The sequence below is a fragment of the Eleutherodactylus coqui genome, chromosome 4 (assembly GCF_035609145.1).
Source record: "Eleutherodactylus coqui strain aEleCoq1 chromosome 4, aEleCoq1.hap1, whole genome shotgun sequence".
Taxonomy (NCBI): Eukaryota; Metazoa; Chordata; class Amphibia; order Anura; family Eleutherodactylidae; genus Eleutherodactylus; species Eleutherodactylus coqui.
The window spans coordinates 55,590,171-55,605,931 of NC_089840.1; the positions used below are offsets into that span (position 1 = coordinate 55,590,171).

At 44.1% G+C, this 15,761-nt stretch overlaps 1 protein-coding gene across 1 annotated transcript in view; it reads right to left on the reverse strand.

Moving 5' to 3' along the window:
• The window catches only part of CTPS2 (CTP synthase 2), a 181,704-nt gene that overhangs the window by 105,241 nt on the left and 60,702 nt on the right, over nucleotides 1-15,761 (reverse strand). The window contains exon 12 of the mRNA XM_066599475.1: nucleotides 15,662-15,750. Coding sequence (XP_066455572.1) covers nucleotides 15,662-15,750 — 89 coding nt within the window. The remainder of the gene's footprint in view (nucleotides 1-15,661; nucleotides 15,751-15,761) is intronic.

Sequence of the window (15,761 nt, forward strand, 5' to 3'; positions counted from 1 at the left end):
TCCTAAGAGAGCAGGTGTGTGAGTAACCGAATGGAAGTAGAAGTTTGTCAGAAGTGTTGTGTCTAAGACTGTTAACTGATGTTGTTCCTGAAAGAATCAAAGTTGGATTCAGTGAGTAAAGAGAAACCATGTACCTCTGGTTTGAAAACTATCTTTATCATTTGTGGACTCTCTTATTTAACGACGAATATCCGTTTGCTATAACAGAGGTACTGGCGTCACGTGACAAGACCGTTTGGGACTTATCATCGTTCACCATTTGACTGTTCTATTTTACATTGCGTGTGACTGAGTTGGCCACGTTTCCGACATTGCCGGTGAGAGTTCACCCGTGACAACCCCCTTAAGAACCCCCCAGTCTCACCCACAACGGCTTGGTCCATGGCTCACTATTAGAGTGTGAAGTAGTATGGGAGAAAGCTTATAAAGCATTTTCAGTAATTTGGTCTGAACGTCCTTTTAAAGCTCTGTACATATCTGTGCTAAAGGTTCCATTCGAGGCCTCTGAAGCAGATCCATCTCTAAATCCTGGACGGATTAGAGCAGCATGCTGAGCTACTTTGTACAGCAAAAAGCCGGAGGACATGATGGAAGCCAGGCAGACTCAATTTTTGTTAATGGGGTCCAACCCGTGCTATGATCCGTGAGGGAACATGTAACAAACTTTTTTTTTTTTACTTTTACATGATCACTGTTATCCATCTGTGACAGCTGCGCTAGGGAATTCTTTATTCCCCACGGGGATTTAGAATTCCTTTGCCACATCTGTCACAGATGTGACAGGTGCAGCAGGGAATTTTTTATTCCCCGCGGGGAAGAAGAAAACATCTGCTGCATGCGGCAGATCTGCTCTTCATCCCCGCAGGGGACACGGCAGCGGCGGACAGGTAAGTATAGTTTTATTTTATTTTTTTTTACACTAAAATGGTTGTTTTTCAGGGAAGAGCTTATATTTAAAGCTCTTCCCTGAAAAACAATTAAGGGGTGTCGGCAGCCCACTGCCTTCAATGGAGCCACCAGCAGCAGCCGCAGCTCCATTGAAGGCAATGCGTGTATTCCCTATGGTGCACGCATGTCCTATCTTTACAGGCACACGCCTGTAAAACATGGATATGTGAACACACCATAGGGAATGCATTGGATGATATAGACGCGTGTTTTTGTGAATGCGTATGCATCTACAAAAACATGCTCGTGTAAAGCCATCCTTACCCACAAAACTCTCCATGGTGCCGCACCACTGTACATCGCTTCCCTCCTGTCTGTACACCACCAGCCCGCACACTCTGATCTGCTAACACACTCAGACTAAACACCCCTCTAATACGAATCTCCCATGCTCACCACCAGAGTAGCACCCATCCTCTGGAACGCTCTACCCCAAGGCATCCGGACAATTCCTGCTGAACAAAATTTCAGATGCATCCTAAAAACACACCATTTCAGGGAGGCATACCAAATCTCCTGACCTAGTCACCCGCCCCTCACACATTCCACCCTGCTTATCGCATATGGCCCCTACCCTACATATGGCGACTGGGCGTATAAGACGACCCCCCAACTGTCGCCTTATACGCCGGGAATACGGTGTAAAAAAAAAAGAAAAAAGCAGTATTCACCTCCCCCGGCGTTCTGCGGCGCTGCTGCAGGCTGTCGCTCCCTTCTCGTCCCCGATGGAGCATTACTTTCTGGATGCGGGGCTTGAAATCCCCGCCTCAAGAAAGCTAATGCTGTGATTGGCTAACTCATGCGCCGTCAGCCAATCAATGTTGAATGGCTGTGGTTGGCTGACGGCGCGTGAGTTAGCCAATCACAGCATTAGTTTTCTGGAGGCGGGGATTTCAAGCCCTGCATCCAGAAAGCAATGCTCTGTCGGGGACGAGGAAGGAGCGACAGCCTGCAGCAGCGCCGCAGAACACCTGGGGAGGTGAGTACTGTTTTTTGACAATTTTTTTTTTCGTATACCTGGTGTATAAGACGACCCCAAACTGCAGAGCAGATTTTTCGGGGTTAAAAGGTCTTGTACGCCGGAATATACGGTATATACGCAAATGTGAATAGATCAATGAAAATCAATTTGCTGTTATTTACTCCATTCACCATGTATTATGCGGTGAAAATACTTTCGTGGGAATGAGCCCTTAACCCTTTCCAATCCATTTATTTTTTCTCACCCATTCTCCCCAGCTCCAAATAAATTAGAGCTGGGGAGAATGGGTGAGAAAAAATACATTTCCCTGCACCCTCCTGATCTGACAGAGTTCAGGAGGGTGCAGGGAGGGACCTGCTTACCTGTCCGGCATCTTCCGCATTCTCCTTCTGCCTCCCGGCTCGGCGATCCTGTGACCACTGGGGTCAGGTGGCACCTGGCGGTCACATGATCGCCGGGCCGGGAGACAGAAGGTAGAATGCGGAGGACGCCGGACAGGTAAGCAGCCCCCCCCCCATGGTGCAGGCTCCCGGCTCGGCATTCATGTGACCGCCGGGGGTCAGGTAACACCGGCGGTCACATGATCGCCGGCCGGAATCTGTATGCATTACATAGCGCTAATTGAGCGCTATGTAATGTGTAAAGGAGAAGACAGAAAGGGTTAAAAACCCTTTCTGCCTTCTCCTCGGGTGTCCTTGATGAGGACCAGTGCAGGAGTGCATCTGCACCCGATGTGTCTGACGATCGGGTGCAGATGCACTCCTGCACTGCAGTGTCGGGCCTGCCCCGACATCGGAGCTGTGGAGGAAAATGATGATGTCGGGGCAGGCCCGACATTGGATTGGAAAGGGTTAATGTTGGAGCTAATGATGAGGGCCATGCATCGGTATAGCTCCCTATTTCTAATGCACAATCCGTCCCTGACTCTCAGGAACTCTTCTCCATGCAAATAAATACATACAATACAGCTGCAATCAAACTTTCAGCTATTTACAAAAAACAATCAGCACATCTAACAAGTGGTTCTTCTATTCACCACAAAATGCCACTTTTAAGGACTACTACAGTCTCAGAATTACTCAAACCCTGAATAGAATTTCTCATAAGAGCACATCTATATATATAAAGACGAAAGACCTCACTGACTCACTGATTGACTCACTCACTCACTCACTCACTAAAAGTTCTCCAACTTCCCGATGTCGTAGAAACATGAAATTTGGCACAAGCATAGATTATCTCCAAAATAGGAAAAGTAATTGGGTCCCAACTCGATTATTCAATTCTAACGCAAAAGAATTGGCGTCGAAATTTTACGTACATAATCTAAATCTGTCACTTCCCAATGTCATAGAAACTTAAAACTTGGCACGAGCATTGAATATGTCATAAATAGGAAAAGTCAATGGGTCCCAACTCGATTATTCAATAATATGCGCAAAAGAATTAGCGTGCAAATTTTACGTACGGAATCTAATTCTCTCACTTCCCGGTGTCATAGAAACTCGAAATTTGGCAGGAGCATTAATTATGTCAGAAATAGGAAAAGCTAATGGGTCCCAACTCGATAATTCAATTCTATGCGCAAAAGAATTAGCGTCCAAATTTTACGTACAGAATCTAATTTTCTCACTTTCCGGTGTCATAGAAAAGTGAAATTTGGCACAAGCATTGATTATGTCATAAATAGGAAAAGTTCATAGGTCCCAACTCGATTATTCAATTCTAGCGCAAAAGAATTGGCGTCAAAATTTTACGTGCGGAATGTTATTCTTTCACTTTCCGGTATCATAGAAACGGGAAATTTGGCACGAGCATTGATTATGTCCTAAATAGGAATAGGTAATAGGTCCCAACTCGATTATTCAATTCTATGCGCAAAAGAATTAGCGTCCAAATTTTACGTGCGGAATGTAATTTCTTCACTTTCTGGTGTCATAGAAACAGGAAATTTGGCACAAGCATTGATTATGTCATAAATAGGAAAAGCTAATGGGTCCCAACTCCATTATTCAATTCTATGCGCAAAAGAATTAGCGTCCAAATTTTACGTACGGAATCTAATTTTCTCACTTTCCGGTATCATAGAAACGTGAAATTTGGCACGAGCATTGATTATGTCAAAAATAGGAAAAGTTCTTAGGTCCCAACTCCATTATTCAATTCTAGCGCAAAAGAATTGGCGTCGAAATTTTACGTACGGAATGTATTTTTCTCACTTTCCGGTGTCAAAGAAACAGGAAATTTGGCACGAGCATTGATTATGTCATAAATAGGAAAAGCTAATGGGTCCCAACTCGATTATTTAATTCTATGCGCAAAAGAATTGGCGTCGAAATTTTACGTGCGGAATGTAATTTCTTCACTTTCCGGTGTCATAGAAACAGGAAATTTGACACGAGCATTGATTATGTCATAAATAGGAAAAGCTAATGGGTCCCAACTCGATTATTCAATTCTATGCGCAAAAGAATTAGGGCGTCCAAATTTTACGTGCGGAATGTAATTTTCTCACTTTCCGGTGTCATAGAAACGGGAAATTTGGCACGAGCATTGATTATGTCATGAATAGGAAAAGCTAATGGGTTCCAACTCCATTATTCAGTTCTATGCGCAAAAGAATTAGCGTCCAAATTTTACGTACATAATCTAAATCTCTCACTTCCCGGTGTCATAAAAACATGAAATTTGGCACAAGCATTGATTGTGTCCTAAGTATGAAAAGTTAATGGGTCCCAACTCGATTATTCAATTCTAAGCGCAAAAGAATTAGTGTCCAAATTTTATGTACGTAATCTAATTCTCTGACTTCCTGATGTCATTTTATATAAAGGAAACGTTGCATGGTTGCCTCCACGTGGGGTTTCCTGGGTAACGCAGAGAACTATGCAAAATGGTGAACATATGTTTTTCCTCAGTATCTCTAAAGTAACCACGACTTCATAAGATTTTCCGTGTGAACACCAGATAAACACCAGTACCAAATTAACTCGGGCGAAGCCGGGTATATCAGCTAGTATTGTCATATCAGGTGTTGACATCTCACCACTACAGGATTGAATCAGTTCTTCCATAAATAAGAAGGAGTGGGGAAGAAAGTCACTCACTCTCTATGATTAAGAGACAGAATTATATGGCTTGAGACAGGTAAGTGTTGCCGTGTTATTCTCTCCTTCCCACTGTGTTGCATTTTAAAAGATGCAATGAAAAAAATGTTTTATTTATGAATGTAGGAAATCCTGCTATGTTCTCTCAGGTGCACCTGAATTTGTGATACCTAGTTGTCTCAGGTGTACTTGAGATAAACTCATCAAATACCTGGACAGGCTTGGGCTTTGTTGACTGTGACATTTTATTGCATGTTAGAAATATGGCTAAGGCCTCCCTCACACAGGCATTTTTGTACAGCGTTTAGCGCCGCGTTAAACGTTGTACAACGCTCCCATTCATTTCAATGGGACTGTTTATACAAGCGTAAAAACGCAGCATTTTCAACGTGCTTAGACAGCGATGCATGTTCTATCTTTGGCCCTTTGCAGCCGTGCGTCGCCCATTGAAATGAATGAGCAGCGGTTTCAGCGCTACTGAAAACGTAGCACAACTTGGTATCACGTTTTTGGCAGCACTAAATACAAGCGCTAGGGTCCCAGCCGCTGCTCTCTAAAGCTCCAGACAAGCTGCTGGCCACTTGTCATTGCCGACAGGGCATCTTTTGCTAGTGACGGGGTTTGAAGGCCCCGCCTCCAGCAAGAAATTGCTCTGATTGGTTCCTCGAGCACTGTCTGAGCCAATCACAGCCAGCACACGATGAACCAATCACAGCCATTTTCTTGTTGGTCGTCAAACCCGTCACTAGCAAAAGATTCTCTGTCGGCGCTGACAAGTGCCAGGAGCTCCGAAAAGCAGCGGCAGGGACCCGGACAGTGCCAGCTAGGTGAGTAATGATTTTTTTTTTCAGCATACTTGGCTGCATTTTCAGCTGTGCTGAAAACGTAGCCAAAATGTTGTCAAAAATGTAAGACAACGCTGCTGAAACCGCAGTAAACGCAGCATTGAAAAACACTGCATTTCTGCAAACACCTGTGTGAGGGAGGCCTAAGTCAAGAGAGTTCCCTAAAAAGTTAAGAGAAGAGATCATTGCCTTGCACAAACAAGAAGAAAGATACATGTAAAAGATAGCAAAGGCACTGAATGTTCCTAGAGATACAGGGGGAAGCATAGTTCGCAAGTTCAAAGTTAAAAAAGCACTGGCCACACTACCTGGACATGACAAAAAGAGGAAGCCATTACTGTCCGCCACCAGATTCCTGAGGAAGCAGGTGGTCAAATACCCCTAAAGTGAATGCAAAAGGCCTGCTACCAAATTTGCAGGCAGCAGGCACAGAGGTTTCCATTTGAACATTAAGGCCTCCTTCACACGAGCGACAAAGTCATGCAATTTTATCACATTGCTACAATGCTACAAATCGTATGTAAGTGAAGCCCATGCTTTCCTATGGATTCCTTCACACTAGATGTTTTGTAGCATGTAACAACCCGACACAAAAGCCTTGCGGGTCCGGCGATATGCCCACGACACGCAAGATTTTGTACCCCATGTTTCTCTATGGAGCCTTCATTTTGTTGGAAGGAAATGCTACTGTCAAAGCCAAATCTAAGCCCTAAGCTGCAGGGAAAAAAAAACAAAAAACTGACACACCTTAGAAGTGCTCTCCGACGCCGCCGCAGCGTCTCCCTGGGTCCCGGCACTGCCTCTCTTCTTCATCATTTGGCCGGGGATTGAAAAATCCCCGCCTTCTGGAAGCGCTGGCTGCGATTGGCTGACACTTAGCCAATCACAGCCAGTGCTTGAAGAATTGCTGTGATTGAATCAATGAAGATGAAGAAGATGATTAGTGCCAGGACCCAGGAAAAAGCTGCGGCAGCGCCGCTGACAGTGCGGGAGAGGTGATGTATACTTTTTTGTTTTTCTTCAGCTACAGCTTATTTTCGGGGTAGGGCTTATATTTCAAGCCCACCCCCCAGAAAATCCTCACATGTGATGCTACAAAATCGTGGTATTGCCGCGAGAAGACACAGCGATGCAATATCACTGCGATTGTCACGGCGATGCCGTGTCGCCCGTGTGAAGGAGGCCTAGTGCATATTAAACATTGGAGGTCTTCGTGCCTGACCACCAAGGCATACACCTCCATTGACATGGAAGCGCAAGACAAGTTGGCTCCAACATGCTCAAAACGATATACAATAGTGTTCCAAAAAATAGTCTAACATTATAACCTGATAAATCACTGTTTTTGGTAGAAGTGCTAATTGTACATTGCAAGTAATTAACTTGTGAGTGAAGTAGAATAGGAAAAAACAGACCCAAAAAATTACGAAATGCCGCTCCTTCTGAGTAATTGAATCATTAATTGAAAGGGATGTTTTCAAAATAATAGCAGTAAGGAGTTAAATTGGTGAAGTCATTAATTCCATGGAATAACAGGTGTTAAATTTGGCCCTTATTTAGGCTGCCTGCAGACGGCCGGGTTGGATCCGGCTGCGAGAATTCTCGCAGCGGGACCCGATCGGAGCCCCTGCAGAGACTAACGCGGCACTCACCTGCTCCCGCGGGTCCAGCTTCTTGATGTGCTGGCTGCCGGCGCATGCTCAGACCGGAGCCAGCGGATGGGGGGGTGACATTTCTGTGCGGGGCTCTGCGATTTCGCGCAGACAAATCACGGCCGCCTGCCTAGGATTGCGTTTTCTAATGCAATCCTATGGCAGCTTCCACAGGTGGAAATTCTGCGGGAAATCCCGCCGCGGAATTTCCACCCGTGTGCAGGGGGCCTTAAGGTAGGTAGGTGGCATTTGTTTGTTATAGTACATTTCCTTCTGAAATACTGGTGAAAATGGGTCGTTCCACACATTGTTCTGATGAAGGATGTTCTTTGATTACAATGTTGATTGGAGAAGGAAAAACATTAAGAGAATTAAGCCGCAAATCATAGGCTACTCAGCTAAAATGATCTCAAATGCCTTGAAGTGGCAACCCAAACCTAAAAGACACGGAGGGAAGCCGGAAACTACTGTTCAAATGTAAAGAGAACACTTTACGATGCTGGCTATGTGTCTCCAGCTAAAATACTGAGCAAGGGGTGCAACGGCCTCTGAAATGCATCTATTATTATATGCTGGATTCATTCTTAATAAAAACAGAGGAGTTGAGCTTAAAAACACATCTTGTGCCTCTTTAAGAAAAGGGATTGCGCCTACAACAACTTTTTTCCTACTTTGATTCATCTGACACTGGAAACCTGCAAGATAGATTCAACCAAGTATCAGGAATTCCTCAAAGTCAACGTCATACCTTCTGTAAGGAAGCTGAAGCTTGAGTGTCATTGGAGCTTCCAACAGGACAATGATCCCAAGCATATCTCAAAGCCCGCCAAGGCTTGGTTTCATAGGAAGTCCTGGAAGACTCTAGAGAGGCTGTCAGTTGCCTGACTTGGACCCAACAGAAAATCTTTGGGATTGCAGCAACAAACCCAAGAATATTTCAGTACTGGAGGCCATTGTCCATGGGTAATGGGCTAAGATTCCCCAGGAACGCTGTCAGAGGCTGCTGTCTGGTTATGCATCATGTATACAGCAGGTCGTAACAGCAAAAGGTGATCTACTAAGTACTAAAGACGCTCATCATGAAGGGGTTGAATAATTCTGTGACTGTAGTAGTCAGTGAATTTTGATTGCCACATACCCATGGCAAATTTTTCAGAAAAAAAACCCTTAAGGCCTTAGTCAGACGGGCGTTTTTTCGCGCGATTTGCGCATGCGTCCGGCGATTTTTTAAAACCATTGCTTTGCAATGGTATCGGACACATGAGCGCTTTTTATGCGCTCGTCCGATAAATTATAGAACAGAAATCGCAGATCGCACCTATCTGCGATCTGCGATTCCTGTTCTCTTCTCTATATGCGCTCAATGGGGCCGGCGGCAGCAGCGCCAACCCCATTGAGAACATATAGAAGACAGCTGTGGCAGAGAAGAACGATGTTTGCCCATTGAATTCAATGGAGCCGGCAATACAGCCCGCTCCATTGAAAGCAATGGGCTGCCGGCGAGCGCAGGATGAATTGTCGGGAAGGGCTTAAATATATAAGCCCTTCCCTGCAATTCATCCAGAAATATGTAAAAATTAAAAATATATATATACTCACCTTGTCCCGGCAGACGGAGTTCAGAGCGGCCGGCCTGCAGTGGGTGTGAGTCAGACTTGCCCCTGATTGGCTCAGCGCTGAGCCAATCAGAGGCAAGTCTGACTCACACCCCCTTCACACCCACTGCAGACCGGCCGCTCTGAGCTCAGTCTGCCGGGACAAGGTGAGTATATAGATTTTTTTATTTTTACACTTTTCTGGATGAATTGCAGGGAAGGGCTTATATATTTAAGCCCTTCCCGACAATTCATCCTGCGCTCGCCCGCAGCGCATTGCTTTCAATAGAGCCGGCTGTATTGCCGGCTCCATTGAATTCAATGCGCTGGACAGCTCCAGCCCGTTTCTAATGAAACGCGGCTAGGAGCAGATTTTTCGGGCGATTTTTTTGGCCCCGGTCACGCGATTTGCGGATGCGCATCCGTCATGCGATCCGCAAATCGCGCGAAAAAACGCCCGTGTGACTAAGGCCTAAATATATGGCATTATATGCATATTATATTGTTGTAGAAGCATCAGTCTTACACGGGAGTCAGGGTAATCACTACTTCATGTTAAACTAATTCCCATGCATAGAGGTATTATAATATAGGACAGTAATGCGGCATCTGCAGCATTCTAGGAGATTTTATCTTCGCAGTTAAAGCTGTGTTTTGTCATCCCAGCCTTGATTCAAGGACAAGACGCTATATTCCGGGAGCCCATTTATGCGTGATAAATGATAATGTTTCTTAAATCACATTATACTGGGACCATATTAATGGAAAGATAAACTGCATGTAACGCTTTACTAACCCAGGAATGATCACCCTTATAAGAGCTCCACACAATACATCACTTTACTCCATAAATAGTTATAAATCATACATGTATCACGCCGCGTGAATTAGATCATATGTAAATGCCGCAACTTCAGCTAAAATAGTTATCTTTGTAAATAACCATCACTACATATTCAAAGTGCTTTAAATATATGACAAAGTAAAAGTTTGTGTCCAACTTTTAATATAATTTCTGAAACTATTGAGTGGATTACATCTCATTATATATCATCCTGGGGTTGCTGCTCTGTTTTTCCATTACTGAGCTCCAAATCTCCTTCTTCCTTTCATACAGCCATAGGGTCACTGTAGGAGATGCAGGGGATACGGTTGCACCCGGGCTCAGTAGCCTGAGGGGGGGCCATAAGACCCATCTTCTCCATATAGGGAGCCCAGTAGTATGAATAAAGCATTACAGTTGGGAGCCCTGTTGCAGGTTTTGCATTGGGGCCCAGCTTAAAGGAGTTAAAGAGAAATTGGGGGGCTCCAAGATAAACTTCTGCACCCGGGCTCATCAGCCTTTAGCTATGCCCCTGCATAGGGTTATATGACAAAATTCTCTCTGTCTGCAGCTACCACTAGGGGGAGCTTAGAAGATTACTAAAGATACATTCTTGAGTTTAACCTATACATTTATCTGCAATAAGCTCCCTCTAGTGGTGGCTACAGGCAGACAGAATTTTATCATTTAAAAGGAGTATTTGACCAAAATGTATACCTTATGCACAGGATAGGTCATACATGTCAGATACATGTCAGCCAGCTTCCTGAGTTGTTTCCGTATTTAGACTTCAATAGAAAGTAGTGTCCTCGACGCCCAACCTTACTTGCAGTTACCTCTGGCCACCCTGTATTGTGACATGGGGTCATGACAGGTTATATGGACCCCCCAACTATTTGATATTTGGTTGGAATATCCCTTTAACTCTATAGCTATGTTAAGAGGAGCAGGTTATTAGAAGATGTGTAACCGAAAAATAGAGCTCCGATATAAAGTCATGCTATGAAATGAATCAGCACAGGCCTGAATACTGAATACGCATATAATCTACAGATTTACATTAGGTCCGAAATCTTTCATTTTCTAACAGATTTTAGCACTTTTGCAATACTGAGCAGAACGACTCATAGGAAGAAGAAATATAAGCACATAAATAGAATGAATGCTCTCCCGCCTGGGCTGGCAGCACCGCCACATCCTGAACATAAAAAATACGCTGGCACATAGACCTCCTAGTGAACCTAGAGAATGGATCATTTCAGATAGGTTGCCAAGGTATAGCGATTGTGCATCTGTGTCCTTTGTATTCAATGCCAAGTCTATTACAGTATTTGTTTAGCTTCATGGCAGCAAGATGTAAAATACTGGCAGAAGAGCTCAGGATGGCTTTACACAGGACAACTATTGTCTAAAGAGTCGAGAAACATAGTTGCTAAAGTGTCTAAACAACTATTGTTTGTACTTTTACGCTGTTGTTCAATTCCGCAAGCACTGATTAAATTGTTGAGAGCGCCTACACAGGCCAAAATATCCTTTGTTGACTAGTTAGGGAGCAACACAAACCCTTTTTAAATGGATTAAATACCCCCCAAAAGTTTTAAAAGCAACACATAAAAAGGATTCCCGTGTTCATAACGAGCCAAAAAAGAAGAAAATATTTTGCAATTTATCTCACATGGTGAACGCCGTAAAAATGATTTAAAAAGCAATGCCGGAATTGCTATTTCTCTTCTGTTTTACCTCCCCAAAAAAGTTAGAAAAATCAGTCCAAAAGTCCCTCAAAATGGTAGCAATGAAAATTTCAACTCCTCTCAAAAATAAAATGGTGCGATCACCTGACCAGAGGTGCTGCGCTCTACTAAAAGCCACTGGGTACTGGGTGAAGGAATTCGTTGACAGCCGAAGGGCTTATTCAGACGTCCGTATATTGGCCAGGTTTCCACGCCCGGACGATATACGGTGTCCCTCTCTGCAGGGGGAGGAGGCTGGAAGAGCCGGGAGCAGTGCACTGAGCTCCCGCCCCCTCTCTGCCAGTCAACACTATTTGAAATGGGAGGGGGCGGAGCTAAGTCTCTGAACTTAGCTCCGCTTCTGTCCCGCCCTCTCTTATTGCAAATAGTGGTGAGGGGCGGAGAGGAGGCGGGAGCTCAGAGCACTGCTCCCGGCTCTTCCAGCCTCCTCCCCCTGCAGAGAGGGACGCCGTATATCGGCCGGCGTGAATACCTGGCCGATATACGGTGGTCTAAATAAGCCCAAAGACTGTGGAGATGAGCGCTGTATATGCTGAAATCCGCTGCAGGTATGCAGCTGATTTAGAGTCAGAATCCACACCAATAGTGCGGATTTTGACTCTTTTTAATGTGTAAAAGCTGCGGACATTCCACAGCATTTTTGCCTCAAATAAAGGTACCCCACCACTTCAAAAAAAAAAAAAAAACTAATTTTTTTTTTTACAAAAAATATAATGATAGAGTTAAAGTGTCTGGTTCTGAATAGATACCTATCAGACTCATGCAATTTGACCCCGTCACTGCCGGAGCATATTGTTGCCTTTCTGTACTCCATTGATTTGTCAGTAATTTCTTGCAAAAAGAACAATAAAATTCGCAAATTTTTGCATAGATGCATTGCTCACATAATTGTGTATCTTCACAGGTTCTGGGGGTTGACCACTTTAGGGTAAAATGTAAACAAAGCCTTTGAAATATGAATGTATGAAAATGACTGGAGTGAAAGTGAGTTCAGAGATAGTGTTAGGGTAAAGAGGCCCTCTTCTGTGCATAGTAGCCATTCTGTGTGCTCAGTGTTACGTGTGCTGCTAAGACATGTTGTACTATTGTGCTTCCAGCAGCACAGCACTCTCAGGGTTAATGATTGAGCTGGCTGAGTGTGGTTCTTCCTGCTAGCCAATCCCCTGGGTCTGTGCTCACATATAAACCCAGCTCCTGGTCAGTCTGAAGCTGGTCTTGTACTGTTCGGATGTATCTGTGACATGTGTCCTGTTACTTGTTCTCTGTTCTGTTGCAGCTTGCTGTGTGATCTGTGCCTTGTGGTTCATGTCCATTTATTTTGTGTCAGTTTGGTCTGCTGAGTTTGTTTGCTATATCTGCGCTAGGTTGGCCTCTAGGGCCCTCTAGTAGATGTGTCTTGCTAGTGTAGGGACTGCAAGATACGAGGGGCCTTGCCGGGGCTTGCAGCTTAAGTTCATTGGCCAATGTACGAACTAACACCTCGCATTTATATTCAGCTTATCATCTGCTATTAGTGTTTGCATTGTGGCTGCTGTATGCTGTGTATTCTGGCTCTGTGTGTCCTGTTGTTCAATCCCTGTCATGTGGCATGTGAATGCGTCCTGTTCTGGTGCGTGGCTCCTAGGATCAGCTAGGGCCCAGATCCAAAGACTACTGGGCTGCCCTTATTGGGGCAATGTCCCCGCTTAGGTAGGGCACTGTCATCCCCCTTATAGCACAGGGTCAGTCTGGCTGAAAACCGTGTGACCCTGGAGAAACCCGTGTGCGTACTCATTCTTCCCTTTGGTTGCGAACGTGTGGGCCCCGTGCTTAGTCTGCCCACACGATCGTAACACTCAGTCAGTGTGATAGCCATGATTGTTTGCAAAGCATATGATTCTGAGAGCAAACTACTAAGAGGTTGACATTTGCAATACAGGGATAACTTTGGGTGAACATTCCTTATCTCACTGTAATTGTACCCAGCAAGAAAAACCATGTCATCTTGTAGATATGATACCTTTTATAGGCTAACAAAAATACACAATATTAATGCAGGCTTTCGGACTTTTACGCTCAGTCCTTCATCAAGGCATAATGAAATGGATCCGAAGAGGCATGCATATTTATACACACATACTTATGACAAGGCACATACATGGATGTGATTAATTTGCACATGAAAAAATAATAGTCACTGGTAAGGGAGTGAAGGTTTTATGGTCCCTAAGTTAGTGAATCCAAGCACAGAAATGTTATTCCATCCCCCTTATTAGCACAGAAATACAAACAACTGTAGGAAGTCACTGATAAGGGAGTGAAAGTTTTATGGTGCCTGAAATAGTGTTGGGGGGGGGGGTTCACCAGGTCAGCAGTGTTATTTGTGCTAGAGATTGCTCATACTTCCCACTCACACATAAATCCTCGTGAATAATTTAACCCTTTATTAAAAGTGTCAAAAGTTGTTATGAATTTATATTCCCAAATTCTTCTATGGCTTTGTGACTTGCAATTGCCTTTCCATATCATAACTTTCATATCTTCTATGTCGTGCCCATGACTAGAGAAATGCTTGGCCACAGGTAATTCTGTCTTTCTGGCGACACTGTCGCCAACTTGCTGGGTCTAGCCATAAACAAATACCAGCTGAGACGGGATACTGGAGCTGAAATATTTGTTGAGAACAGGTAAACGGCATGTGCATTAGGTTAATGTTAACATCTGCTACGATTGGTTACATGCTCATAGCTTATTATATGCTAAAATGTTTATACAAATACTAGTTATTATTCATTGTATGTAGAGATGAACGAGCGTGCTCGTCTGAGCTTGATGCTCGATCGAGCATTAGCATACTCGGAATTACTCGTTACTCGAGTGAGCACCACACAGTGCTCTGATGCTTGATCAAATTTTAGGGGGAGAGGGAGAGAGAGAGTGAGGGGGTGGAGAGAGAGAGGGGGGGGAGAGAGTGAGGGGGGGGGGAGAGAGTGAGGGGGGGAGAGGGTGAGGGGGGAGAGAGGGGGGGGAGAGAGAGAAAGAGAGTGAGAGAGAGAGAGAGAGAGAGAAAGAGGGAGAAGGAGAAAGAGAGAGAGAAAGAGGGGGTGGGAGAAGGTGAAAGAGAGAGGGAGAGAGAGAAAGAGAGAGGGAGAAAGAGAGAGGGAGAAAGAGAGAGGGAGAAAGAGAGAGAGAGAAAGAGAGAGAGAGAAAGAGAGAGAGAGAAAGAGAGAGAGAGAAAGAGAGAGAGAAAGAGAGAGAGAGAGAGAGAAAGAGAGAGAGAGAAAGAGAGAGAGAGAGAGAGAGAGAAAGAGAGAGAGAGAAAGAGAGAGAGAGAAAGAGAGAGAGAGAGAAAGAGAGAGAAAGAGAGAGAAAAATGCTTGAGTCTCCCATTGACTTCAATGGGGTTCGTTACTTGAACAGAGCTCTCGAGCATTACAAAAAACGAGCACCAGAGCATTTTGGTACTCGCTCATTTCTAGTTGTATGTTATCACAGAACTTGCTATTCTTCTGATTGGCCTGCTGTATGGGGATGTTTCAATTTAAAATAATATATCAACTACTGAACAATAAATATAGACAGGCATTTGCTTGTGAACAACATTAGTGTGCCACGTGTCTGATTCTTGGAGCTCAATATAATTACACTTCTATAATTTGGATACCCATGACATATAGGCGCCAATTGTGTGAACAATAGTAATTACATTTTTGAAATCTGTATCTTCAGCTATCCATGTAGCAAAATAGTTTAGGTCCAATTTAAACAGTGACAGATTCCCTTTAAAGAGAACGGAAGTTATATTCAGTAAATGTAGGTCCTTGAGATTGTTGCAGCAAGTACTTATTCCTGTTTGTACCGCATTGTCACCTCTACACTTGACATTTTCAAGGCATCATTATATGGCCAATAGATAAATCACACACAAAAGCTTTGAAGTGTTATAGCATTACTACATAAGTCTGAGTACGTGACTTACTGAGCTTTGCAAAGCTTTTCCCAGGCTTTGTGGTATTTTACAGGGTCTTCTGTTTTGGTGGAAGGTTCTAGCTCAGCCGAATCTATATACTGAGATAATA